This window comes from Canis aureus, chromosome 5 (genome assembly GCF_053574225.1).
Source record: "Canis aureus isolate CA01 chromosome 5, VMU_Caureus_v.1.0, whole genome shotgun sequence".
NCBI classification, from domain to species: Eukaryota; Metazoa; Chordata; class Mammalia; order Carnivora; family Canidae; genus Canis; species Canis aureus.
Genome location: NC_135615.1, coordinates 58,185,254 through 58,212,839, shown reverse-complemented (window position 1 = coordinate 58,212,839; position 27,586 = coordinate 58,185,254). Strand labels below are relative to the sequence as shown.

At 56.3% G+C, this 27,586-nt stretch overlaps 1 protein-coding gene across 6 annotated transcripts; it reads left to right on the top strand.

The window, feature by feature from the left end:
• The first annotated feature begins 7,616 nt into the window (after window positions 1-7,616).
• Window positions 7,617-27,374, top strand: LOC144314269 (USP6 N-terminal-like protein). 6 transcript variants are annotated; one of them, XR_013380099.1, is made up of 13 exons: window positions 7,617-7,822; window positions 8,308-8,414; window positions 9,526-9,853; window positions 9,976-10,019; window positions 15,885-15,980; window positions 16,156-16,202; window positions 17,104-17,173; window positions 18,553-18,689; window positions 19,531-19,570; window positions 19,847-19,926; window positions 20,236-20,335; window positions 20,701-20,810; window positions 22,695-22,846. XR_013380099.1 is itself a non-coding variant. In XM_077898203.1 (9 exons), the coding sequence occupies exons 3-9, from the start codon at window positions 20,704-20,706 to the stop codon at window positions 25,990-25,992; spliced, it is 966 nt and encodes a 321-aa protein (XP_077754329.1). In that variant the 5' UTR covers window positions 19,889-19,926; window positions 20,236-20,335; window positions 20,701-20,703; the 3' UTR covers window positions 25,993-27,374. The 6 variants fall into 6 exon arrangements, 2 of the variants coding, with proteins under 2 accessions (XP_077754329.1, XP_077754328.1); XR_013380098.1 differs by having other exon boundaries at window positions 16,981-17,173; window positions 18,553-18,656; window positions 19,533-19,570; XR_013380097.1 differs by having other exon boundaries at window positions 16,981-17,173.
• The last annotated feature ends 212 nt before the right edge of the window (window positions 27,375-27,586 follow it).

Sequence of the window (27,586 nt, the reverse complement as noted above, 5' to 3'; positions counted from 1 at the left end):
AGTCAGAGTTGCCAAAAACAAGTTGTATTGGGAAAAGGAGAAAAAAAGAGGAGAGAAAGAAGGAAAGAAAAGAGAGAAAGAAGAAAGGAAAAAGGAAGAAAAAAAGAAAAAAGAGAAGAAAAAGAGAAAGAAAAAGAAAGAAAGGAAAATAAAGGATGGAGGAAACAAACAGAAATTAAAAAGCAAAAAACAAAACAAAACAAAACAAAAAAAACATGGGGAAGTATCTTCTGATTCTGTACACTTTAAGGCCCTTGACTTCCCTTGGAACTTGTCCGTCTAGCTGGTCTTCTGGGGTAGGGGTCTTTTGTTCGGATTTTTAGGTGTTAGCACTTGGGGGAGCTGCTCTGCCCCCTGCCTGGTGCAGGGCTCAGTGGGGGTTGTTTACCCCGTGAGGCCCCAGGAGGAACAACCGCAGTGGCGGAGCCAGCTCTGGAGCCCTGGATTCAGCCCCCGCAGGAACTCCGGAGCTCTCTGTCTTCAGGGGCCTGGATGCTCCAGGGGCGGTGCTGCTGATTGGCTCAGCTCGGGGCAGGAGCGTCCTTGCTGTCCTGGGCCCTCCTGGCCTCTGTCTGTCCCAGGGGGAGGCGGGATCCTGGGCTGTGTCCCGGACGCCCAGTGCTCCGGGGCCTGCGCTGTTGGATTCACGCTCCCGGCGCGCAGCCCCCTCTGCGGAGCCGCTGCCCGAGCCCCTCCGAGCTGCTCCCGGGTCAATGCGTGTGCGTGTGCTACAGTCCTTTAGGGAGCTCTGTGCACTCTCCCCGGCGCGCAGTTGCTCTGTTAGTGTCCCAGGGAGCCTGAGGGCATCCCCGCCCTTCCTGGGGTCCTGCTCTAACTCCCTGCGGGTGCCTTTCCACCCGGGGAAGATTGGTGAAGCTCCTGCTTCTCTGGGACCGAGCTTTCCTGTCCTGGGGGCACTCCCCTGGCCTTAGCCCGGCTCCTTGCGGGGCCCCTACCCCTCGAATGCCTTTTGTTTCTTTAATTCTTTTTTCCCCCTTTCTACAGTGATAGAAGCGCGAACTCTTCTCACTGTAGCATTCCAGCTGTTCTCTCTTTAAATATCAGGCCGAATTCGTAGATTTTCAGGATGATTTGAAAGTTATCTAGGTAACTTGGTGGGGACAGGTGATTTGGGGACCCTACTCTTCTGCCATCTTGCCCCTCCCCCTCTCCCCTAATTTGCAATTTTAAAGCTAAGGCATTTTTCAAGTAATCAATACATTAGAAATTTATACGTCATCTAATTTATAGAATTCAAATCAAACTGCCATATTATGATGCAAGCATAAGATGTTTGGTTTTTTTTTAATTTATTTTTTATTGGTGTTCAATTTACTAACATACAGAATAACCCCCAGTGCCCATCACCCATTCACTCCCACCCCCCGCCCTCCTCCCCTTCTACCACCCCTAGTTCGTTTCCCAGAGTTAGCAGTCTTTACGTTCTGTCTCCCTTTCTGATGTTTGTTATATAAGACAGAATTATTAATTTCTATGATAGCTTCACATCTAAGTTAATCACTTCAACCTATCCTATTCAAGGTTGAACCTAGTTAAAATCCAAAAATCTAATCCTAGTTCTAGGTCTCAAAATTCAATCCTCTAAAAATAATTATAATACCACTAGCTTGAGTGCCTTCTTAAAAGACTGTGGCATGAAGGAATAAAAACATTTGTATCTACAGGAGTCTCAAAACTAAAAACCTCTTTGTCTAGTTTTTTTTTTTTTTTTTTTTTTTTCTGAATGATCAAAATAACTTCTCCAAATGGAATATCTGGCAATTTATACTGCCAATCTAGTTCAACGAGGCTGTGTAAAAGCACAGTTGCAAGAATTATATTTGTCTATTTTTTGGGTCAACTATCTCCTCAACAACAACAGTTGATTAGCACATATCTGTCAAAATATACTTTGAATCAACATCTTTCCTTTACTTAAAAACCTGAATCTATACTGGAATAATCAGAATGACAGAATGTTTTTTTTAAACATTAATATAAAAGTTGTCTCTGCTATTTTCCTACAGTTGCCCAATGCCCCGTCCTCTATTTTGAAATCCTATTAGTGGGACAGTAGCCAAATATTACCTCAATTCTTATGTTGAAGGTAAAGACAGGGGAAAGACAACTAATGCCTTGTTATAATCAAAAACCGCCAAAACTGTCAGGTGACATGAGGATAAAGGGAAAACAGTTCAAACATTTGGAGAGCTGACCTCCTAAATATTTTTAACACTTCCTGCCTATGCAAGCTAAAAGGAAGATAAAATCCTCAAAAGATCTGGGTTAAAATGATAGAAGATTGGGTGCAGGTGGGGAGGGGAGGGATTTAGCTTTTCTGACATACTCTTTTCATCTGAGCACAATGCCACAAACTTTAATAAGAGAAGGCAAATACAAAATGACTCAATGTATCAGTGAATAAGGAACAACTGACTGATTACTTCAGCTTTAAAACTCTCTGTTACCAGCGTTCTCTAGAGCCAGGTAAATACCCAGCAAATACAGTTAGTACAGTTGTTAAAATCTGTGACTGAACTTAGGTACAGAAAACAATTAAGTTGCTGTTTAAATCACCATAATTTGCTACTCAATTGGCCTGTAAAATACGTGCGTTTATAGATAGACTATATTGAGAATGATTTTGCAAAGAAAAGTTGAGGATAAAATCCATCTACTACTTATTCTCAATAAGAACTCCAGTTTCCGGTTTGGAACTGTTATTAGTAGTTATTCCACTTTCTTTATCTTTTGGGCGTTTTTGATGCAAACTGTCTTACCCAATTACATGCTTTAAAATTTTCAACTGATAAAAATCTGTACAAGGAAATGATTTAAAAATCACCAAAAAGCCAAAGGACGAGATGTTCAAGACTTTAGACAGTATCTAAGAGAGAATACAATCAGAGAATGGCTACAATCAGGTGGGCAGAGGTCAGAATGGTGGAATTCCTTCCCTGTTGTAATGAATATATGAAAACCACCAGCGGTTTGGTGACTATCACTGGTTACAGTAGTAAAACAGAAGGGGAAAGCCTGGTACAGAAAGCTGACTGGCTCAGAGAAAACCTAAGTGGTGACAAGAACCTAAAGGCACATACAGGTACACATCTTTTATACTGGATGTGATCCACTTACATGGCCCCTGTTGAATCTCTTGGGGACCAACAGTAAAACAAGTTTAGAACTTCATATCTTGAGACATCTCTAGCAAGATGCTGATCCAATGTGGTTCCAAATATCTTCTGTTTTCCTGGCTCACCTGAAGAGGAAAAAACACTACAGAGGATGTGGGAACTGAATTTCTTTATGTAGTTTCTTCTAGAGCAACTGTCTGAAAGTTTTGGCCCAATCCTTTATGAAGACTGGAGATGAGACACTTGAGGGACTAGTGGAAAACAAAATTCAAATGAAAAGGTGGAGTGAGGCATCTAAATGGGGAATATGAGAGCAAAAGATGACCGTCTTAGGTAAATCAGCATTTCTAATCTGTAAGTGGGAGGAGGCAGAGAAAGGAGAGAAAAAGTAGGTACAGATGTTTCTCCCTCAACTCCCTCACCCCAATTGCTACTAAAAATTTCCAAAGTGACTAAACTTATGGACCACAACTAGGGAGTGAATAAGCAAGGTTAATTGGAAAGGTAAACATTTTGTCAAGTCTCCCTCCCCTGGCTATGTGACATTATTAAGCTGCAGAGAGGCCTCTCAGATAATGCTTTTTTTCTAAGAACAGATTCTGGTGTAATACAGCTTGAAGCAATAAGAAAGAGAAATATAAACTCAATTTATGCAAAAAGAAGTCACAAGACAATATACCATATTGACAAAGTTTATTTAATTCTGTTTTTCAAAAGGGGAGGGACAGCTTTCATATAATAAGAAATTAGAACAAAAGTAGTTTTTATGTAATAGAAAATATTTTTAAACTAAGCAAAACAAACTGCATGCTTCATCCCCTTAGGAAATATTATCCTCTGGAAAGATAATCTTAAAAAAAACTAATATTAGCAGAAGCAAATCTGATGTACATTACCACACAAAAGCATAAAAATGTAGTCCATAATATTTAGATTCAATCTAGTAACTTTTTTCTTAAAACATTTTACCTAAATATTATATTACAGTTATTCTCGAGCGTTCATGTAATAGCCTAGAACATAAAACAATTTTCTTTCCAAATATCTTCCATTTTAACCAGTTTACTTGAACTATGTCTGGTAAAAATAACAGAATTTTCTGACAAATAGGATTGGAGAACCAATTAGATCCTTACCTGACGTAGGGGTCTGATTTCACTTTATTACTAGGGGTCTGATTTCACTTTATTACTAGGGTGAGTTGTGACTTTGGTTACTGGTTGTTTGAAAATTGATGTGGTTTGTCTCATTGGCAATGTTGTATTCAAGTCTGGTTTACTCGGTGGATATAAGCATGTTTTCATTAATAAATTTTATGTATAAATATAATTTGGTCCATTTTTTATTAATTCATTATCCATTACTTTTAAGTTTTTTTTAAATTCCAGTTAGTTTACATACAGTGTAGTATTAGTTTCAGGTGTGCAACACAGTGATTCAACACTTCCATATATTACCCAGTGCTCATCACTAGTGCACTGCTTCATCCCCATCATCTATTTAACCCATGCCCGAACCCCCTCCCCTCTGGTGTCCATCAGTTCTCTATAACCAAAGAGTCTGTTTCTTGGTTTGTCTCTTTTTTTCCCCTTTGATTTTTAAGTTTACCTATTTAAATAATCTCTACATCCAATGTGGGGCTCGAACTCACGACCGTGAGATCAAGAATCACATGCTCCTCTGAGCCAGGCAGGCACCTGTTTTGTTTCTTAAATTCCACGTATGAGCAAAATCACGTGGATGGAGCTAGAGATTATTGTGCTAAGTGAAATAAGTCAGAGAAATACCATTATCCATTACTTTAAATCATATTATACCAAACTTCTCAAACTCAGCATTATAAATACTCGAAAGGACACTTTTAGCACTTCATTATACAAGACATACAAGAAGTTTTCCTATCATAAAAAGCTTTACTTTTTATAAAAAGTTTTCTGTGTATTTTAAAATGTAAGGAAATTATCTATATGTAATGCATGATTAATTTGATTAGCCAGATATTCAGGACTTTTAAATGAATAAATTATGCTTATGGGTAACACAAAAAGGAGCATTTTCAGAACAATCATCAGGATAGCAATCATCTCAACACTTGAGAATGGAGGAAAATATTGGTATACTTGGCCTTTAAAATGTGAACAACCTGGTCAGCTATTAGGAGGCCAGGTTTACATAAAACCATATAAGTTAAACTTCACTCTCAAATTAAAAGGTAACTAGAGATGGAAGTTCTAACAAATAAAACTCAATTTAAATCTTTTATTTTTTTAAATTTTTAATTAATTTATGATAGTCACACACAGAGAGAGAGAGGCAGAGACACAGGCAGAGGGAGAAGCAGGCTCCATGCACCGGGAGCCCGATGTGGGACTCGATCCCGGATTTCCAGAATCACGCCCTGGGCCAAAGGCAGGCGCCAAACCACTGCGCCACCCAGGGATCCCATAAAACTCAATTTAGCAACAAACATATCTTTTAATCACCAGTAAATAAAATCTAAGATGCGTTCTAGTAAAGTCAAAATGTGGCAGAGTTACTATTAAATTCATTTGTGATGGAGGAGCAGAGGGGCAAGGAAGGAGAAGAAGGACAAAAAGAACAAAATGTGATTTAATCATTGTATATTCTGATGCTGGCAAAAATGTATATATACATAAACAGTCATCTGTATCTGCAACAATATACATCTGGTATTTTTGATACACGCACTTGATAAATCTACAGGAGGGTATTCAATAAACTTTTGTCTTTACAACTATCCCCAGATAAAAATTGTGCTATCAACTTCCAGGCTACAAAAGAATGGTTCTCAAACTTCAGTACACATCAGTACCACCCAGGGGATTTATTAAAACATGATTCCTGGATCCCTGGGTGGCGCAGTGGTTTGGTGCCTGCCTTTGGCCCAGGGCGCGATCCTGGAGACCCGGGATCGAATCCCACGTTGGGCTCCCGGTGCATGGAGCCTGCTTCTCCCTCTGCCTGTGTCTCTGCCTCATTCTCTCTCTCTCTCTGTGACTATCACAAATAAATAAAAATTAAAAAAATAAAATAAAATAAAATAAAATAAAATAAAATAAAATAAAATAAAACATGATTCCTGGGCCTCAGCCCTAGAGATTCTGATTCAGGAGAGATGAAGTGAGGCCTGGGAACTTGCATTTCTATTAAGGTGGCACATGATGCTGATGCTACTGATCCAGGGACCACCTGGAGAACCACTACTCTATAACAAAGATTGCAAACTTGTTGCAGAAGAACCAAGTTTAACCCATAGGTGTAATTTGTTCAGTTTTTAGTGTATTAAAATGAGCAAACATCTACAAGATCTGGAGATTTCACATAAAATCCATATTCTAGCTTAAAAATTCAAAGATCTAGAAATACTGGACTTGATTGGGCCACAACAGGCCATAATTAATTAGTAACAGCTGCTCACAAGGGTTTCCCTCACCCGACCCTAACTTTCCCAAACCTGAACCCAAAACTGAACCCTAACCCTACCCCTAAACCATAACCCTAATCTGCAAGCTTAACAGTAACCCTTACACTCACACTAAATCCTAATCCTAACCCTAACCCTAACCCTACCCCTAACCCTAATGCTACACCACAAATCTAACCCTAACCCCAACCCAAAACCTAACAGTAACATTAAGCATAGTTCCATTTGGAACTTAGGTGTGACATGCCATTGTGTTGGATGTATCGTGTTGGTCAAAACCCATCACGAAACACCCCGCGGTGACACAGGGATATTTATGCCACAGGTCATTATCGCTGGGAGCCATTGTGAAGGCTGCGACCCCCAGAGCCCAGAAGGAGGCACCTCGGTCTCATTCAAAATAGAACAGGACACAATTGGATGGTTTGACTACAGAAGATGACCATGGCTGCATCTTGTAGCATTCCCACCCCATTATGCTGCCCCCATTGAAACGAGGCCAGAGGTAAAGTGACCATTGTGATATTACATTGCGGTACCCAGGCCACTTTCAAGTGGTAACCCCATGCCACATCTCACCCCTTCATGTCAATGCACCATAATTAAAATTGCGCCTCAGACACACAGGCCACCAGCTCACGTGCATTACAAATATCATCCATAGACCCCTGATGATGTCCCTAGGAAGGAGATTCGGCCTCTTCTATCACCATGCAGGGTGGGAACCTGGGGACTATGTGAGAGACACGGTGGGTTAGATACGTCACAGATCTGGGACAGCAAGCACAGAAAGAAAGGTCTGAAATCAGCTCCATCTCCAGAAAAGTAGGACCTTCCTCGCATTTTCAGAGAGTTGTGGCTATGGCATTTTTGGCTCCTGAGGTACAGTTAAGGAGATGGCATGGGGTAAGCAGTCATCTGCCAAGAAGGGGCTCTGGATAGGTCTGACAGAAGGGAGGGGCCCAAGGGCTGGAATCTTGAAAAAGTGACATCACTTCCTTGGACAAGCGTGTAACAGATTTAGAACTCTGGTAACCAGGAAGCTGCATTGAACATTGTCCCTCTTTCCAGCTCACTTAACTGGAGCCGGTCAAGAGAACAAGATGCTCTGTCGCTGTTGCCCTACTTTCAGTGGCTCTGGGCTTAAGAGAGTCCAGACAGAGAGATGTTCATGTCGCTATGGACGTCAGCTCAGCCCTCTTCGCCGAGGCTTCTGGTTATGTGCGGGAGACCTCAACAGGTACTGCAAGGCACCTGGACGAAGCCACTGGAGAGCAGGCCACACTGTAATCTCAGCTGAGGGGGCTCGCACCTCTTTTACCCTCATTGGGTGTGTGTCCGTTTGTGTATGTGTAAGAGGGTGTGTTAGTGTGAGACTGTGTGTGTGTGTGTGTGTAGAGGGGACAGAGGAGAGGAACATGCCCTTCCTGGGCAGAAACCAGCTGCCACGATTGGGAAGCCTGGGACATCTTTGGTGTTCAGACGCCAGGTCATAGCAGGCAAGATGAGAAGGTGAGTGCTGAGGGCCAAGCTCAACTTCAGGTATCTAAGTCATGAGCGCAAGAGTCTCTTTCATCTGGCTTCTCCTTGCCAGATGTCCCTTCAGCTGCCCCTGTGATGTGAAGCAGAGAACACGATTTCTAAAGGAGATGTCCCCTTGTTGTGTTGTGGAGGGAGTACCCTAATGTCTCTTGGCCCTGTTCATACAGGGCACTGTATTTGCAGAGCTGCACCCAGGAGATCTTAGAGGAGATGTTCTGTGGCTTCAACTCTTCTAACTCCCTAGACAATGATCAGGTGCACCAGGCAACAAGGAGCAGTGCTGTTCTCAGGTGAGAATGGGAAGAGGGTTCTCCACTGAGAGATGGCCCCCACACAAACATGGAGAGAAACCTGGAACCCTCCCGTAGTGTTTCCACATGAGTGCTGCACAGGCCCAAACGCAAAGAGACCTGAACCTACACTCCTAACCTGCGGCTACGTCTGAGGTGATAAGACACTGTTCCCCTAGGTTGGAATGGTGCAGAATAGATTTCATGCTTTTGAGGAGTGGGGGTGGTTTGTTTTTTTCACTCAGAGCAATGAGTGTCTTTGCGTTTCACTACCATTTTCCTTATTTCACCCACGTGCCTCAGGTATCCTGTGTAGAATGCAGCTCCACTGTCATTGCACAACGTCTGCAGGCCTCACAAAAGATCACACTAAAGAGGGTGATTTAAGACAAAAGGAAGGGTGGGATGAAGCCATTCTCTGTGTTTATCTCTAAGGTGTCATGTGCCAGAACACATCAGATCATTGTAGGCCCAAAGGGTCATGTGCTGTGTCCTTAGAGGTCCTCGTAGTACTCCATCAATGGGGCCTTCTGCCACAGTGATTCAGCCATCCAAGGCCCTTGGCAGTTGACATGATGCCATTCTCTTGCCATGTCTGCCGTGCTGCAAGGAGCACCTTGTGTGTCCCCACAGACTGTTTAAGTTGCTTGATCTGCCATAACCTGGAAGCCCAGTTTGGGTGGAAGCCCTCTGATGCCTCTTGACCCAAGTAGCTGGCTCTGTCTTTTGTGTAGAGATCCACACAGGAAATTTTGGATGAGTTGCTCCAAGGGTTCAATTACTCCATCTCCCCCTGAGAAGCACAGGTGCATCAGGCCACTGACTACAAGCATGGCCGGTCTGGGCTGAGAGCAAGACCCATTCATGGTGAAAGTCAGGACCCACAGATGATCAGAGCAAGCCAAGAGCCCTGACTAGAAACAATTGGCTGCCATGGGGCCTGCCAAAGAAGGTGCTCTTCCCTGATCCTTCCTCCATAGTTCAGGAACAGACCAAGGTCCATCAGCTTAGGGGAAATGCCACGCAGCCCATGCTTTGGTCTCTTCTCAGGCCCAATCTGTGGGATCAGAAGCAGCATCTGAGGTGCTAACCCTCTGTGTTCTATCTGCAGTGGGATGTTTACGGATGACTCCATGGAATACTGGTCTCCGTAAAAGCTCTGAGTTGAGAGAAATGCAGGTGTTGCTCAGCTACTGGAATGTGTTGAAGTTGCCAATGCTCTGCCCTGCGTGCCAACCAACCAATGGTATTTTGAAGCCTAGAACCTTTTTCTATGTGCGCCCTGAAGTCCTTTGTCCTGCACAACTTCCCGAGGGGATGGGTGTCTCTGGGCTGAGCGCCAGACCCTGTTCTTCCCAGTGGCCCATGGTTTGGAAGCAGACTGCAGTGCCCCTCCTTGTGTCTCCGGTTTGGAAAGGAATCATCCACCCTGACCCCGGGTGAGGCCTGGACCATGCAGATGCTCCACGAAGGCAGAATGGATACTTTTGTACAGTCCCTGCTGTGATCCTTCCAGGAGAGGAGCCTCTCAGAAAACGCAGTCATTTTCTGTGTCTACCAGGTGTTCAGCACAGCCCAAAGGGTTCTGGGCCAGCAGCTCCACAGGTGAGTGACCACCCCATACACAGCACAGGGCCTGAGGCTCGCCTCTACTACCGGCATGTTTTGGGAATGTCGCTGCACCTCTCTGAGCTTCCTTTCCCTCCTCTGAGAAGGGCTGTGGAAGAGGATGAACCTCATGGGGCTACTGTGGGCAATCCTGGCAGAAAACATGGCCTAGACTTCTCTGCTGCCTGGCCTGTCGAAAAGGCTGCTGGGCATCTTCCTGTGGAGCAGCTGTCTCTCCCCAGCGAAGAAGCTCTCCACATCAAGCCTCATGGGCCTGTGGCACCCTGGGTGTACAGAAGCACGTGGAAAGCAGGCCGTTTTCCTGTTTGCAAAAGACTTTTGGGATTCCATCTAACTGGCCCTGCTCCTTGTCCTTCACGTGCCCAGAGCACAGGTCACTGGGGAAGGCAGAGCAGCTCAAGGTCCACTCAGTAGACGGAAAGTGCTGGTTGGGATTCCTTTCTCCAAGAATAGAGATAAAGTGCCTAGGATTGCAGACACATCTCTAAGCACTAAGATCATTGAAAGAATACAGTCGACACAGTGTCTCGGTCTCAAGTCTAATCAGAGTGTCAGACAGTCAATCACTCGACCTGTCGTAGGCACGCATGTCCACAGTTGGTTAGATGTGGTATCTTCATGGCCGCCGCATGGGATGAATGGATCCACCCACATTTCGACAGCTCAGATGGAGAATAAGATCAAGGAAGGGCACTGGGTGGCTCAGTCAGTCAGGCCCCTGCATTCAGGTCAGGTCATGATCCCAGGGACCTGGCTTTGAGACCTCCATTGGATTCCCTGCTCAGTGGGGAGCCTGTTTGCCCTCTCCCCCTGCAGCTCTCTCTGCTTATTCTCTTTCCCTCTCTCCAAGAATTTAAAAAACATCCTTAAAAGTGTTTGTAAACTATCAAGTAAACCTCGGATTGGTCCTTGGATCCAGAAGGAGAACATTGATGCCTCCACAGAGCAGGTTGGGAGACTACAGGGGTTGTCACTGGGGAGCGACTGTCAGCCCAGGATCACATAGATCTCTTGATTTCCAAAGGGAGGGCTTCATGTTGGGATGTTCTTTTGAAGAGACAAATGAGTCAAAGGGAGCGGCATGTGGGGTCCTTAACCTGGACCCAAACCCTGACTCTAAACAAACCTCACCCCGAACCCGAAACCTAACGCTAACCCGAACCTGAACCCTAACCTTAAACCTAACCCTAACCCGAATCCTAACCTGAATCCTAACCCCAAATGCAACACGAACCCTCACCCAACCCTAACTTTCCCGAACCTGAACCTGAACCCAAAACTGTACCCTAACCCTAACCCTACCCCTACCCCTAACCCTAACCCTTACCCTAACCCTAAGGCCTAACCCTGAGGCCTAACCCTGAGGCCTAACCCTGAGGCCTAAACCTAAACACTAACCCTTAGGCCTAACCCTAACCCTAACCCTAAACCCTAACCCTAACTCTAACTCCTAGGCCTCACCCCTAACCCTAAGCCCTTGGCCTAACCCCTAACCCTAACGTCTAACCCTAAACCCTAACCCTAAGGCCTAACCCTAACCCTTAACGCTGAGGCCTAACCCTAACCTTAACCCTGAGGTCTAAACCTAACCCTAACACCTTACCTTAACCCTTACCCTGACCAGAAGGCCGAACCCCAAACCCTAACCCCTCAGCCTAACCCCTAACCCCAACCCTGAGGCCTAACCCTAACCCATAACCCTGAGGCCTAATCCTGACCCTAACCCTGAGGCCTAACACTAACCCTAACCCCTTACCCTAACCCTAACCCTGAAGCCTAACTCTAACCCTAACCCCAACCCTAACGCTGACCCTGACCCTGACCCTAACTGTAACCGTGACCCTAACCTAACCCTGACCCTAACACTGACCCTGACCCTAACCCTGATGCTGACCCTAACCCTAACTCTAACCCTAACCCTAATGCTGATCCTAACCCTAACCCTGACCCTGACCCTAAACCTAACCCTGACCCTGACCTTAACCCTAACCCTGAGGCCTAACCCTAACCCCTAACCCTGAGTCCTAACACTAACCCTAACCCCTAACCCTGAGGCCTAACCCCAAGGCGTAACCCAGAGGCCTAAACGTAAACCCTAACCCTGAGGCCTAACCCTTAGGCCTAACCCTAACACTGACCCCAGACCTAACCCTAACCCTAACCCTAAACCCTAACACTAACCCCTAACCCTAACCCCTAACCCTAACCCTAACCCCTGACCCTCACCCTAACTCCTGACCTTACCTTGACCCTAACCCTAATGCTAACCCTAACCCTGACCCAAATCTAACCCCTAACCCTGACCATAAACCTGACCCTAACCCTAAACCTGACCCTAACCCTGACCCTAACCCTAACCCTACGTCCCCCTGAAGCCTTCCCGCGGGTCCTAAGTAGGCCGGGTTCCCTTTCAGCGTGGACGCTCCCCCTCATCCCCGGAAGCCCTCCCGCGGGCCCTGTTGAGGCCGGGCCCCTGTCAGCGTGGACGCAGCCCCACGTCCTCCCCGAGCCTCCCCAGCGCACCCAGGTTCCCGTCAGTGCAGGCGGACAAGGCTACTGCGCACGCGCTCCCGGGGCAAGGCCTGGGCTCGGGCGCCCCCTGCGGGATGCGCAGGCGCTGCAGGAGGCCGTTTGGGAGGTGGCGTCCCCCGCGCAGGGCCGCCCCCGCCTCCTTCCAGGCTCCAGCGGAGGCGGGTGAGCGGCGGGAACGTCTCCCTGACACCGAGCCCAACCCCCGCTTCCCCAGGAAGCCGCGAGACGCGACGAGACACGTGGACCAAACTCTCACCACGTCCCGCAAAACCCACTCCACCCTCCTCCGCTGCGGGCGGGGCCGCGGGCCGGTGCGGCCGCCCTGGAGACAGCGCGGGGGCTCCTCGGGGAGTTCCCGCTAGAGCCGCCCTGCGACCCGCAGCTGCGCGGCCTGGAGCTCGCTGGGAGATAGAGACGCGGGGAGACGCCGGACACCTGCGCCCCGATGTCCACGGCAGCCACGCTGTGGGTGGAGCCTCGGCGCCCTCCGGCAGAGGATGGATAAAAAGGATGGAGATGGATGGTGGCGAGAGAGAGAGAGAGAGAGAGAGAGAGAGAGAGAGAGAGAGATTGGGATGTCACTCAACTATCAAAGAGAAGGACATCTCGCCGTTTGCGGTGACACGGACAGAACTAGAGGGATCATGTTAAGTGAAATAAGTCAGTCGGGAAAGACAATGACCGTGTGGTGTCATTCACAGGTGGAATTAAAGAAGCAAAGCAGAGGAACATCTGTGAAGGGAAGGAAAGACAAATAAGATGGAAACAGAGACGGAGGGAAAAGAGACTCTTAATCCTAGGAAACACACTGCGGGTCGCTGGAGGGGAGGGGCGGGGGCGGGGTAACGGGGACGGGCGTGAAGGAGGGCACTGGTGAATCCCTGAATTCCACCTCTGAAAGTATAATACACTACACTGTTAACTAACTGGGTTTAAATTAAGTTAAAAAAATCCCTTGTATCAGAGCACATGTCCTTCCGGGCTCTCTGTTCTGCTCCTTCAGTTGATGCCGGAACCATCCCCCCGTGGGTCTGGTTTGTTTAAGTAGGCTCCACGCCTCGTCCACGGCCCAGCCCAGGGCTAGAACTCACGACCCCGAGATCAGGACCGGGGGCGAGGTCAGGAGTCGGGTGCTTCACCGACGGAGCCAGCCGGGGCCGAGAACCGCGCTGGTTCATCCTGCATCTCTGTGACATCGATTGAAATAGGAAAGTGCTGCGTCCCGCTCTGTCCTGCTTCTCCAATACTGACTTGCTGTCCGGGGTCATTCGTGGGGGCGGACGGATGTTAGGGTTTTTTTTGTTTTTTTTTCCTATTTCTAAGAACTGCCACCATGATTTTGATAGGAGTGACATTGAAACTGAGAGTGGCTTCAGGAACTGCGGACATTTTCACAAGCTGAGGCTCCGGCCCGATGAGCCCAGGACGGCCTCCCAGAGCCTGGAGGGTCTCAGCGCACAAGTCTCGCGCTCCCTTGGTTCAGTCTAACTACTTTGTTCTCTGTGATGCTCCTGAGAAGGGAGTCACGTCCTTAATTTCCTTCCTGAGGCTCATTGTCGGGACACAGAGAGGCTACTGAGCTCTGTAGGGTCGTTCTGTGTCCCTGAATCCTCCTGAATTCACACCTTAGTTCTAACAGGTTTTGGTGGAGGCTCTCGGGTTTCCTGTTTCTAGTGCCGCGTCTTCAGCAAATAGGGACAGTGTGACGCCCCCCTTCCAGGTGTGGAACCTCTGCTGTTTCCTGTCTGTTGACTACATTAGGACTTCCAGCGCTGAGAGGGGACCTCCTTGGCTTGTTCCTGCTCTTAGGGGAGACGATTTCAGGTTTTCATCCTTGAGGATGATGTCAGCTGCGGGCCTTCCTACACGGCCTTTACTCTGTTGATAGACATTTCCTCAAAACCCACTGTACTTTTTTTTTTTTTTTTTTTTATGATAGTCACAGAAGAGAGAGAGAGAGAGGCAGAGACACAGGCAGAGGGAGAAGCAGGCTCCATGCAGGGAGCCCAATGTGGGATTCGATCCCGGGTCTCCAGGATCGCACCCTGGGCCAAAGGCAGGCGCCAAACCGCTGCGCCACCCAGGGATCCCCCCACTGTGCTTTTTTATGTTGTATTTTGTCAAATGCTTTTTCTGCAACTCTTGAGGGGATCGTATGCTTTTTGTCCTTTCTCTTGTTTTTTGTTTTTAAAGATTTTATTTATATATCCTTGAGAGACACAGAGAGACAGAGAGAGAGAGGCAGAGACACAGGCAGAGGGAGAAGAAGGCTCCATGTAGGGAACCCGATTTGGAACTCGATCCCAGGACTCCAGGATCACGCACTGGGCTGAAGGCAGGTGCTAAAGCGCTGAGCCCCCCGGGCCGCCCCATGTCCTTTCTCTGGTTAATGGGATGGATCGTGCTGACTGACAGCCAGAGGGGCCGTGGTGGGGAGGTGGGCAACATGGATGAACAATAGTAAAAGCTATAAGCGTCTGGTTCTAAATAAATAAATCCCAGAAATTTAGAAAGTACAGCCTGGCAATAGAGTCAGTACTGTTGTGACAACTTTGTACGGGGACAGACAGTGACGCCGCTTCTCGTGGGGAGAGCTGAGTAAGGCACAGAATTGTCAAGTCATTAGTTGTAGCCCTGAAACTACTGTCACATTGTGTGTCGACTGTACTTCAATAAATATCAAGGAAAAAGGGTTTCTGGTAGGACTCCCAGTGGGTCCGTGAAAGGCATTTACACGGTCATTACACACACGAAGGCACCTCTGCAGAGGAGATAAAGATGCTCACATGTCTTCATGCTAATTTTTAGAAGATTTACTTGAGAGAGGGTGCGGGGGGGGGGGGGGGGGAGGTGGAGGGAGAGAGGGAACCTGGATCAGACTCCTCACCCACCGGAGCCCAAGCCCCACACGAGGCTCCACGCCACAACCTCAAGATCCTGACTTGAGCCAAACTCAAGAGTCGATGTGGAACCGATTGAACCACCCAGAAGCCCCTCAAATATTCCTAACTGCAACCCCATGCTGTGAACCCTGGGGGACGGGGACATCTGTGACCCCCAGTCTGCCTTGAAGGGCGGGAGGCCTGCAGGGCCCGAGGATGGGAACTGAGGATGTGGAAGGGTGCCTGCATCCGCTTCCCGCTCGGTGTGGGGACAGGACCCTCCCCCGGGACCCTCGGCCTTCAGGGTGAAGGGCTAAGTGCTGATTGGACCCCGCCTGCCCACAGTGATGATGCAGGACCCCACTGTGGGCGGAACTGTGGTGCCCCCAGGTTCCACCGCTGCCTGGTGCCCACTCTGCGTCCACAGACCTTTGGAGGCACTCGTGCTCCGGATCTGGATCGCAGCAACCCGACTCTCCTGCTCTCCCCAGTAGCCCAGTACTCCTCTTTGCTCAGTACCCCGGTACTCCCACCTTCCCCAGTACCCCAACCCTCCCACTCTCCCCAGTACCCCAACCCTCCCAATCTCCCCAGTATCCCAGTACTCCCACTCTCCCCAGTACCCCAATACTCCCACTCTCCCCAGTACCCCAATACTCCCACTCTCCCCAGTACCCCAACCCTCCCACTCTCCTCAGTACCCCAGTGCATAAAGAGGAGGCGCTCACACAGTGACAGGTCACAGGTGAGTGGCAGCTGATTCCTGCTCCCTGCGGGCCACAGTGGGGCCTGTGGGTCCGGGTTGGGGCACAGGCCTCCCGGGCTGGGGTCCACAACACCCCGACCCCCCATGCGATGACCGTGAGTAGCTCCTACAGCCCTTCCACAGCCCCATGGGGTGAGAGCAGCCACCCTGCTGCCCCTGTCCAGGGAAGGAGGCTGCAGTCAGAACTCGGGCAGCTCCCCCGGATCCCCACTCCCCTGTAAGCCCTGTGCTGTGCAGAGACCCAAGCCATGACCTTTGCAGCCTGTCCTAGACGCATGGACCCCGACAGGGGTGACTGACAACCCCCATCCTGCCCTGTGCCCACTGGGTCCCCCTGGCCCCTGAGCAGGCTTGCTCTTCACGCACTGGAATGTGGAGTCCCTTGTGTTCCCCCAGGCCCCCCTCAGGCTATTCACACATCGCTGCCCTCAGGGTAGGGAGTTTGGTCGCACTCTTGCTGGCATCAGGTTTTAATTTTGATGAAGTCCAGTCCGTTGCTTTCTCCCCTTGGTCGTTGTGCTTGTGGAATCTAAGAGAAACCTTTGATCCCCCGGGGCTGGGAGACATCACCCCAAGCATCAGATTGGCAGTTCCCCAGAGCCCCTGTGCTCCTGATACTGGGGTGGGAGCGCTCTGTGATCCCAGCGTGACGGCGTGTCCTGGGACAGTGGCTGGGAAGGTGGACTGTAGGTGGGCAAGGGACAGACAGGCAGCGAGGGCCCGTGTGTGATGCTCCAGCCCAGCCTGTGCCCCTCAGGGCTACGGGGTTGTCTCCGGCTCCAGTCAGACAGAGGGGCACCTGCCCACGGGGAGCACCTGGACGCATGTGTCCTCGGAAGGTTCTCATGCGCCGTCATTCTTGGATGTGTTTGGATTGCAGCACGATGCAGGAGGACCTGGAGACCCTGCTGGCCTTGCAAAGGGCCAATATGGTGGCTCAGTACCATCAGGTGAGGCCCAGAAGGGACCATAGACACTACACACCCACGGCAGGGGGGACCGTACCTGCAAGAGCAAGTGAGGCTCAAGAGGGGATCAGAGCCAAGGATGAGCCAGGTCAGCCCAGACAAGGACCATAGTCACTAGGAACAAGTGAGACCCTGGGGATGGTCCCGGTGTCAGTAGCAACTAAGGGTCCATCCTGGATCCTAGTCATTGGTAGCTGAGGAGCCCAGTCACCAGGTACAGGTGAGGCCCAGGTGGGGACCACAGTCACCAGGTCCAGATGAAGACCACAGCTACCAGGTCCAGGTGAGCCCAGGTGGGACCAGAGTCACCAGGTTCAGGTGAGGCCAAGGTGGGGACCACAGTCGCAGATCCACATGAGGCTCAGGTGGAGACCAGAGTCACCTAGGTGAAGCCCAGTTGGGGACTAGAGTCACCAGGTCTGGGTGAGGTCCAATTGGGGACCAGTCACCAGGTCCAGGTGAGGGCCAGGTAGGATCAGAGTCATCAGGTCAAGTGAGGCCTAGGTGGGGACCACAGTCACCAGGTCAGGTGAGGTCCAGGTAGGAACCACAGTCACCAGGTCCAGGTGAAGCCCAGTGGAGGACCACAGTCACTGGGTCCAGGTGAGGCCACGGTGGGGATCACAGTCACCAGTTCCAGGTGAGGTCCAGGTGGGGACCAGAGTCACCAGGTTCAAGTGAGGCCAAGGTGGGGACCACAGTTGCAGATCCACATGAGGCCCAGGTGGGGACCAGAGTCACCAAGTCCAAGTGAGGCCCAGGTGGGGACCATAGTCACCAGGTCAGGGGACCCCAGGTAGGGCCCATGGTCACCAGGTCCAGGTGAGAGCCAGGTGGAGACCAGAGTCACCAGGTCCAGGTGAGGCCAAGGTGGGAACCACAGTCACCAGGTCCACGTGAGGCCCAGGTGGGGACCACAGTCACCAGGTCCCAGTGAGGTCCAGGTGGGGACTACAGTCGCCAGGTCTGGGTGAGGCCCAGGTGGGGACCAGCATCACCAGTTCCAGGTGAGGCCCATGTGTGGACCACCGTCACCGGGTCCGGTTGAGGGCCAGGTAGGGATCAGAGTCACCAGGTCAGGGGAGCCCAGGTAGGGATCAGTCACCAGGTCCGGGTGAGGCCCAGGTGGGGACCACAGTCACGAGGTCAGGTCAGGCCCAGGTGGGGATTGTCAGTGATAGAAGCAGGTGAGGCTGTCAGGCTGCGCCCACCAGGCAGACAGGCCCTTCCTCTGGTGCCTGGCTAATCTCAGAGGGTCAGCACTCCCTCAGGATTCAGGGGAGGGAGGACCCCTTCTGCTCTCTCCTGTCCCCATTTCTCTCCTCTGATCAGTCTCCACCACGGAGCCCCCTCTGTTGCAGGCGCACCAAGCAGGGTCTCCGCAGGACCTGTCACTGTGGAAGGTCACCGACCACCAGGGCTTTCTGCAATGAGTCCCCTGGACACCTCTCATCCATCTCAGGGGGGGTGCAGTCCCTTTCAGCAGGGGCTCCTGCAGGTGAGGGGCTCTGGGGCCAGGGCGTGCTCTCCATTGGGGGACGGCCTGGTCTGGGGTGAGTCCGCAGGAGTGCTCTCACCCACACCCCCCAGCCAGGGCCCCCACAGTCCCGAAGGCTTCTACGGGGCTGCAGATAGATGCCAGGGACCAGTCCAGGGCAGGGAGGGAGGGGGAGCCGCAGAGGGAGGGCCCCACCAGGCAGGAGGAGGGAAGAGGAGGAGGGGGCTGCCCTGGGTGGGAACGAGGGAGGGGACAGCCCAGTGACCTAGGTCGCAGGGGACTAGGCTGATGGGTCAACAGCCCCATGAGAACCTGACGGAGGCTGGAGACCCCAGGTGGGGCCCCCTCAGCCCTGCTCACAGCCCAGTGGCTGCTGGGATGGCTCAGGGGTGGGTCGTGCTCAGGGGCTCTGACAGGACAGGAGGTGAAATGGGCCAGAGGCAGAGGTGACAGCAGAGAGGGGAGTCAGGGGACAGCAGGGGGACGGCCAGGGGGCAGGGTGAGGCCGGCTGGACGCTGGGCAGTCAGGCCCTGGGGAGGCGGGGGGACCTCAGCGGGACGGTCATGGGGCACCTGGGCCACGCTAACAGCTCTCGGGCTGGTCCATCGAGGAGGGGGGCAGGTCACCCCCTGGGGGCACTGAGGGGTCCCCGCCCAGCCCACCACTGGCAAACACCCTTCTCAGACCCCCCAGAACGCCGCCCCTGCCCGCCCTCAGGCTGCTGGCAGCCCCTGCCCTCCCTGGAGAAGCCCTGCCCTCCCCAGGCCCCTGGGTGCAGATTGGGGGGGGGGGGTGGCTGTGGGGCCGGGGCCTCAGGGCTCTGCGTCTCTTGCCCTCCAGGGACAAGGAGCTGCCCGGCCCCAGCCCCCGCGAGGCCAAGGTGAGAACCCGTCCTGGGCCCCGGGCAGGACTTGGGGGGGGGGCTGGGGCCAGCTGTCTGCACCCCGTCCCCCAGGACATCCCCGGGCGTCTCCCCAGTCCCCCGTCCCAGCGCTGCACGGGCTGCCGGGAATGCACCCCAGACCTGGAGCCGCAGTCGGCAGGGAGCCCTGTGCCTTCCTGGCTCCTCCAGGTCCCGCGGGGGACTGGACGCAGCCCAAGCGCCCACCTCCTGTGGTTGGAGCCTCATCTGTGGCCCCCGCTTGTCCTCTTCCAGAAACTCTACCAGGAGACCCAAGTGTGGACAAATGGATAAAAATGCTCAAGCGATGGGACCACTACCTCCCCAGCGAGAAGGTGGGGTGGTGGGTGCCCCCGAGGGCTCTCCGTCCTGATGGAGCTGGGGGGTCGCCCTCAGTGTCCTCCTGCCCCGTCCTGGGGGAGCCCACTGCCTGGGGAGAGTCTTCCCAGGATGGCGGTGGGGGAGAGTCAGGTCGGGGCCACTGTCCCTGCTCCTCGTGGGGGACAGGGCCCAGCTCCAAGGAGACCCAGCCTCTCCGCAGACACTGTGGAGCCAAAGCCGGAACCTTCTAGATGCCTCGCGCTCCCTGGGCTCCAAGGGGCCTCCCTGGGCCCCTCTCACCAGCACTGCCTTCCTCCCTGCAGCTGAGTCTTCAAGGGGGTCCCGCCCCAGGTCCGGGAACAGGTGTGGCTGCGATTGCTGAAGGTCAACCAGGTTAAGGCCAGGAATGCCGGGAAATACCAGGTGGGGCCCTTCCACTCCCCATGGACCCTCAGTCCCCTCCCCACCAGGGTTGACCCCCTGTCCCCTCCCCACCCAGGGCTGACCCCCCATGTCCCTTCCCCACTGGGCTGATCCTCCATGTCCCCGCCCTGTCCAGGGCTGACCCTCGGTCTTCTCCACCACACAGACAGCTGGGCACAGGCCCTCACGCAGGCCCCGCGGGCACGGTGGACACTCCCGCCATCCCCGGCCTCCCAGGGGAAGGAAGGAAGTTCCTGCAGGACACACTCCCATGGTGGCCCCAGGGCTCCCTGCCCAGGACGGCAGCTGCTGACAGGTTGGGGTCTGTGTCCATGATGCCAGCTCCTCCCGGGGTCTCCCCACAGGAAATGAAGGAGGCGGCCCTGGTCTCCTCCTGGGACATCATGCAAATCAACCTGGACGTCAACCGGACGTTCCGCAGTCACACCATGTTCTGGGACCGCTACGGGGTCAGGTGAGGCTGCTGGGCCAGCAGGGTTCGGGGGCCCGGGGGAGGCCCAGGGGCTTCTGTGCAGGGGACACAGGGTCTCTGAGGCCGGGGGGAGCAACAGCAACAAACAACACACTGCCACATGGTAAGGTGCTGGGGATGACCCCCGTGCCCCCACCCCCGGGGTCTCGGGGATGGGGAGGCCCCAGGACGGGGCCTCCAGGGGTCACCATCTGAGCTAAACCCCAAGGGGGGGTGAAGGACGGCCCCGTGAAGAGCAGGGGGCCGGGGTGGGGGCGTGGGGGGCAGTAAGGGGACCTGGGGGCCAGGGTGCATGGCCGTGGCTGGACAGGGACACATGGACCTGACGAGGGTCGGACAGGTCAGGGTGACACCCACCCTCGGTGCTTTATGTACTTCTGAATTCGGTGCATTTTATTTTAGACAATTTGCAGTTGGTGAGCACACATAGTATGACGACCCCCAGATGCCGCCCCCAGTCCAGGCAGGCCCTGACCTGAGCACACGGGGCCCCAGGGGCAGGGGTCACAGCAAACCCCAGACTGGGGTCGCCTTTATCTGTAGACGTCTCCATGTGCACCTTAGAGAAGGGGGTGCCCTGTGTCTGCAGGCCCCTATGCCATCCCCCTCAACCACCGCCCCCACGCCATCCCCCTACATCATCCCCCCACACCATCCCCCACACCCCCACACCCCCCACCCCTACACTATCGGTCCCCCACCCCCACTAGGACGCAGTGCAGCTGCCCCCTGTAGGACATGCTCAGCCTCCCCGGCCACCTTGGGGTTCTCTGGACAGCCTGCTCCCATCAGAAGCCTGGGTGTCCCATAGAGTCCCCAGGGGCCGTGGGGAGGGGGGAAGGCAAGGAGCCCCCGACAGGGGGGTGCAGATGGGTGGAGCAGGGGGTGCAGCTCCCTGTGTGCAGCGGGCGAGGCGGTGTGGGAGCCCGGGACCCCAGAGGTGACCTGCAGGGGCGCCAGGGGTGGGGCTGAGGAGCTGCCAGGCAGGGGTGCGCTGGGGCTTCCCGGGGGGCCGCTGGAACCGTCTCTCCATGAGAGCTCGGTGCTCCTCCCTGCAGGGAACCTGCTGCCCCCTGGGGCCCCCGCGGCCCTCAGAGCACAGCCAGGTCAGGCTGACCTGTGAACCCCGGCCCAGGGGGAGCCAGCCTCCAGCAGCCCGGGCCCGGGGGCCGCGGAGCCGGGGTGCAGTCTCAGGCCTCTGTGCAGGGGGCATCAGGTGGCTCCTGGCAGCGCCGAGGGGGCCGCACCCCATACCCCCCCGTGGGCTCAGATAGTGACCCCAGGGGTTCGCAGACTGTATCGGGGTCACACCTGCACGACGTTCCCTGCTCTCCTCATGGCGGCTCAGACCTGGAGCCCTGAGATGCTCTGGGATGGGCGGGCCCGGGGTCCCCCCCACAGAGTCCAGTCCAGGGACACCTGGGAAGGCCTGGGAGTGCGCTCAGGGCCACGGATGCCCCGGCTGTGTGGGCTCAGGGTAGGGGCCACGTGGGGCTGGTGGTGTTCCCGGGACACGGGGCCAGGCCAGGGCAGGGGAGGAGAGGCGTCAGGGGCTGTGGGGACCGGGACAGGGGGAGCGCTGTCTCCCAGGGGGCGTGCAGGGGTGCCGCTCCAGGGCTGGAGGGGGCGCTGGCGGCGCTGGGGGAGCCCGGAGCTGCACACCGCACGGAGGCATCGGACACCCCAGGGTGCACATAACCCCCCGGCACACTGCACGTGTGAGGTCGCTGCCAGACCTGACCCCAGAGATCGGCCCCTGCGGAGGGGCCCTGAGGCCGTGGGGCCTGTGGGGCGGGTGTCGGCACCTCGGGGGCCTCACTGGGCGGGGGCTGACTGAGCAGAGCCCCCCGCTGTCCCCCCTCCTAGGCAGCGAGCCCTGTTCCACGTGCTGGCGGCCTACTCGGTGTACGACACCGTGAGTGTCCCTGGCCCCCGCCTCCTGCCCCGCAGGCGGCCTTGTCCTGAGTGCTGGTGACCAGCGGGACTCACGGTTAGGGCCCCAGCTCCACCGCCCCGAGATGCCGGGGAGGGTCTCTCTCCTCCAGGACGAGCAGGGGGCTGGGTGCAGACCTCCCAGGGGAGGCAGGGCCTGCGTACCCCAGGGCCCCCGTGTGCACCGCGGCCGTCCTAGAACTCGGATCTGGACCCTGACAGATGGGACTACTGATGAGAACCTGGGCGGGAAGGCTCCCACTCCCCTGAAGGGCACGAGGCCGAGGTGCCCAGGAGGCTGCTCCCTTCCATGGTGCATTCCAGAAGGGCCCCCCGGAGGACCCCAGCTCACACACTCCAAGGTCCCGTGGGGTGTCCTGGCCCTGCTCCCCTCGTGGGACCTCCCAGGGGCCACAGTCAGGCCCCCGACCTGCCCTCAGTGGGGGGGTCTCCAGACCTGGTGGGTCCCCTGCAGCCTGGCACAGCTCACAGAGGCCCCTCCTCCTGGTCTGAGGACGGGGGCCCTGGTATGGTGGCTGCAGGGCTCGGTAGTGGGGCCCAGGGTGCTGGCGCCCGAGCTGGTCCGGGTGGCCCTCACCTGCCCCGCCCCGCCCTCTGGGAGCCCCCTCCGGGACCCCCCTCCAGGAACCCGGGCTGTGAGGGAGCAGGGGGAGCCTGATGCCCGCGGGGAGGGCTCAGAGGGGGCTCGGGGTGCACGCCCTCCGTGGGGCTCTGGCTCTTGCAGGAGGTGGGCTACTGCCAGGGCATGAGCGAGATCGCGGCCATCCTCCTCATGTTCCTGCCCGAGGAGGACGCCTTCTGGGCGCTGGCCCAGCTGATGACCATCGACAGGCACGCCATGCACGGTAGGGGCCCGCCGGGCCGCCGGGCGGGAGGGGAGCTCAGGAGGGCCTCCCTGCAGGCTGCTGCACCGGGGGGCAGGCGGGGACCCCCCAGCCCGCCCCACCACAGGCAAGGGCCCCGCCTCCCCGGTGGCCTCGGGGTCCGGAGCTATGGCCACCCGCCCCACCATCTGCAGGCCAGGCTCGCACTCCCGCTGCTCCCCCAGCCTCCCGCCCGGCTGCCTGCTTGCCCCCCAGGCCTCCCTGCGAGCCCACGGCCACACGGGGCCCAGGGGGCAGCGTCTCCCCCTCCCGGGGACCCCCAGCCTCACTCCCAAGCCCCACAGAGGGCCATGCACACCCATCACCCTCCCCGTGGCCTGCACCCACTGCCCCTCGGGGCTGGGGACCCGCCTGTCCCCGCGGCGGCCCCTGCAGGAGAGAGGGTGCTGGGTCAGCCAGGCCTGGTCCTCAGCCCCCAGCCCACGACCCGCAGGGTCTCTGTGAGGACGAGGGTCCCCGGGCCCCGCCCCCCCAGCCTGGGAGGCAGCCCTGCCCTCTGGGAAGAGCGGGTCCAGTCAGGGCTCCGAGGGCGGTGGGCACACGGGGGTCAGGGCGTGGGGGGAGGCCCCTGCCCCGACACCCCCCACCCTGCCTGGTGCAAGAGGAGGCCCTGATCGTGGGGGCCTGGGGCCTTCTCAGGCTTCTTCATCCCAGGCTTCCAGAAGCTCCTCAGGTTCCAGGTTCATCATGAGCGCGTCCTCGAAAGAGCTGTCCCCGACCTGAAGAAGCACATGGTGAGTGGGAGCTCCTGAGGCTCCGTCCCCAGGGCCCGGGGCAGGGGGTGGGGGGCACGGTCCTCCGAGCTGCCCAGAGTTGGGGTCACGATCCTCCTCTGGGGCCTGGGGGCCCTCGGGGCTGGGTGGGGCCATGGGCCATGCGTCCACCTGGCTCCAGGGGCCGCGGTGTGGGGCCTGAGCACCTCCTGCCCTTCCGCCAGGATGAGGAGCAGATGTCCACCGGAATCTACACCCCGAAGTGGTTTCCCCAATGCTTCCTCAGCCAGGTGAGGCCCCCCGGGACCCCCGCTCCCGGACCTGCCCCCTGCCCCTGGGGAGGGCTCAGCTCACCCCACCCTCCAGACGAGCCAGGCCCCACCCCGGGGCCCTGAGGCTGAGGCTCGCAGCCCAGCCCGTCCTGGAGAAGCCCAGAGGGTCCCTGGAGGAGGTTCCGGGGGGCGGGCCGTCTCTGCCTCCTCAGCTCCCCCAGGGGAGGCTGGGTCAGCCTGGGTGTGGACGGACCCTTGGCCCATTGGGCGGCCAGCCTGGGGTCCTCTCGAGGCGTGGTGTCGTCAAGTGGGGGCAGAGTCTGTGCCCCCAGGGGTGCAGGGGGTGCTGGCCGGGGTCAGAACCCGGAGCGGCCGGGAGCCCTGATCTCACTGGGAGGAGGGCACGCAAAGGGGGGCTGTGGGGCCTCGTCAGAGGCAGCCGGGGGACGGCAGGGGCTGTGGGCAGATGGGAGGCCTAGCCTAGCCCCAGCCGAGCCCCCCAGGGGCCCTGCTCAGGCCGCTCTTCCCACCCCACTGTCCCCTAGACCCCCTTCTCACTCACCCAGAAGCTGCGGGATGTGTATATACTGGATGGGGAGCGGGTGCTCACGGCCATGGCCTACACCATCCTCAAGGTGCACAGGAGTAAGTGAGCCCCTGGGAGCCCAGGTGTGCCGGGGCGGGGGGGCAGGGGCAGTGACCCTGTGCTCTGAGCAGCACCCAGACCTGGGGAGGGGTGACGGCGGGGCAGGCGGGTGCAGCGGGGCTCCCTGAGAGGAGCAGCGGGCAGGGGCCACCCTGGCCAGTGCACTGCCACAGCGCTCCTGGGCACAGCGAGACCCCAGCCGCTGCCCTGGGGGCACCGGGGGCCACAGGACAGGGCCCTCTGGGTCTGACTCTCGCCCACCGCCCAGAATGCCTCCTGAAGCTGCCCCTGGAAGGGCTCTGGGAGTTCGTCCGGGACTCTCTGGCCCAGCCCTGGGCCCTGGAGGACGAGGCGGTGCTCAGACACCTTCGGGCCTCCATAACCCAGTTCCGGAGGATGCGGTGTGACCTGCCCCTCCCCCAGGTGGCTCAGGGCCCCGGCCCCTCCCTGCTCGGCCTGCTGGGGCTGCCCACAGGGGACAGAGCCCCCGGGGCCCCCGTCCTCAACTCTGGGGCTCTCCTCTTCGGCTCCAGCCTCGGGGACCCCAGGCCAGGGCTGGGCGTGCGGGCACCCAATGCAGGGCCCGGGCACCAGTGTGGGGGGCTGAGCACAGGGTCAGGGCCGGGGGGCCACGTGGGAGCCGTGAGGACCCCCGGGGCCCCCAGCGGGGGACACACAGCCTGCTGGAGACGCTGACCCCGTCGGCCTCTTTCCAGCGGGACCTGAGGAATTCCCCACAAGGCCCCTGGGCCTGGAGCTAGTGTCCCTGGCGCCCGGGGCCTCTCCTCCCTTCTCCGGCCTCTGAGACACCGCCCAGGGTGGAGGAGCAGGCCTCCTACTGGGCCCAGCCACCCAGCCTAAGCCGCCTGGACCCCCTCCCGGCCAGGCCATCATCCAACTCCCCCCAGCGATGGAACTCCCTCCCCATCCTCCCAGTGCAACAAGAGGGTGCAGGCAGGTGGCCCCCAGACATGGGCTTGAAAACAAAAAATGGGGTCCCTTCCCTTCGGCACCTACCTGGGCCACCCCAGAGACCCTGCGACGGACCAGGCCTTGGAGCATTCCCGGGACTCCCATCACGGGGTCCCCCAACCCCCTAGGGATGACGCTGTCGGGCCCAGGACACCCTTCCTGCCCCGCGGCCACTGCAGCTCGTGCCCCTCGCTGGGCAGTGACGGGCACAGCCAGGGCAGAGCCAGGGAGGCGCTGAGCCCGCTGCCACGAGGCCCCACACAAGCCCGGGACCCTCTGCCCTCCGCATCCACGGGGCAGCTCGATGCTCGCAGGCCTCGGGGGCAGAGTGTGATGGTGAGTGCGGGGGCCCAGAGGCTCTGGCCCGCTGTCACCATGCCCTGCCTCGTCTCGCTGTCCCTCCCAGAGGGCGGCACCCCCCCTCCCCAGCCCCCCCCCCCCCCCCCCCCCCCGCACAGGACACCAGCCCCTGACGCAGAGGGACCTGGGCTGGCCTGCCCCCAGGCTCTGTGGGGGCAGGGGCGACTCAAGCCCCCCCCCAGGCCCAGCACGAAGACTAATGGGATCCAGCCCCCCTGGGCCCTGGCCAGGCCTGGGTTCTGGTCCCGGGCTGAGTGAGCCCTCTCACAGCCGGATGTGGCCTCCTGGGCCTGGGCGTGCCCCACAGATCCAGGTCGCTGACCTAGGGCAGCCCTGGGGATCCTGGGACACCCCAGGGCAGGGCAGCAGGGGCAGGCCCGTGGGCCCCACCCGCACCCACACCAGGAGGCAGGCTCCTCCATGTGCTGGGGCTCCAGCAGTCAGTCACCTGGCCCCAGGGGCCCGAGGCCAAGGTCCAGCTGCCCTGCGGGGGGACCCAGCACAGGAGCCCATGGGCCGCAGGTCCAGGTCAGCCCTGCTGTCCTCAGAACCACCTCTCAACGCCCCAACCTCAGGACACGCGCCCCACCCAGAGTCCGCACAGGCTCCCAGGTGGGGGACTCCAGCACCCACACCCCTGTGGGATTCCCGCTTTCCTCTAAGGACAGGAAGGTCTCCCAGGGGAAGGCACACACCCTCTGCTCTGAGCCCCTGTTTGCTGTTGCAAGTTCAATAAAGTGTTGTGTGAAAATGCATGGCCGGCTTATTTCTGCATCTCCCGGAGCTCTGTGCACGGGGTGCGGAGGGACCCCCCAGAGAGGAGGAGGGGCACTGCCAAGGCCCCGACCAGCCCCTGCAGGGGCGCCGCCAGGCACACACAGCTGACGTCCCCACGTGCCTTCCAGGAGCGGCCAGACGCCAGGGTCAGGACCCCACAGACTCTACTGCGACTCAGCCT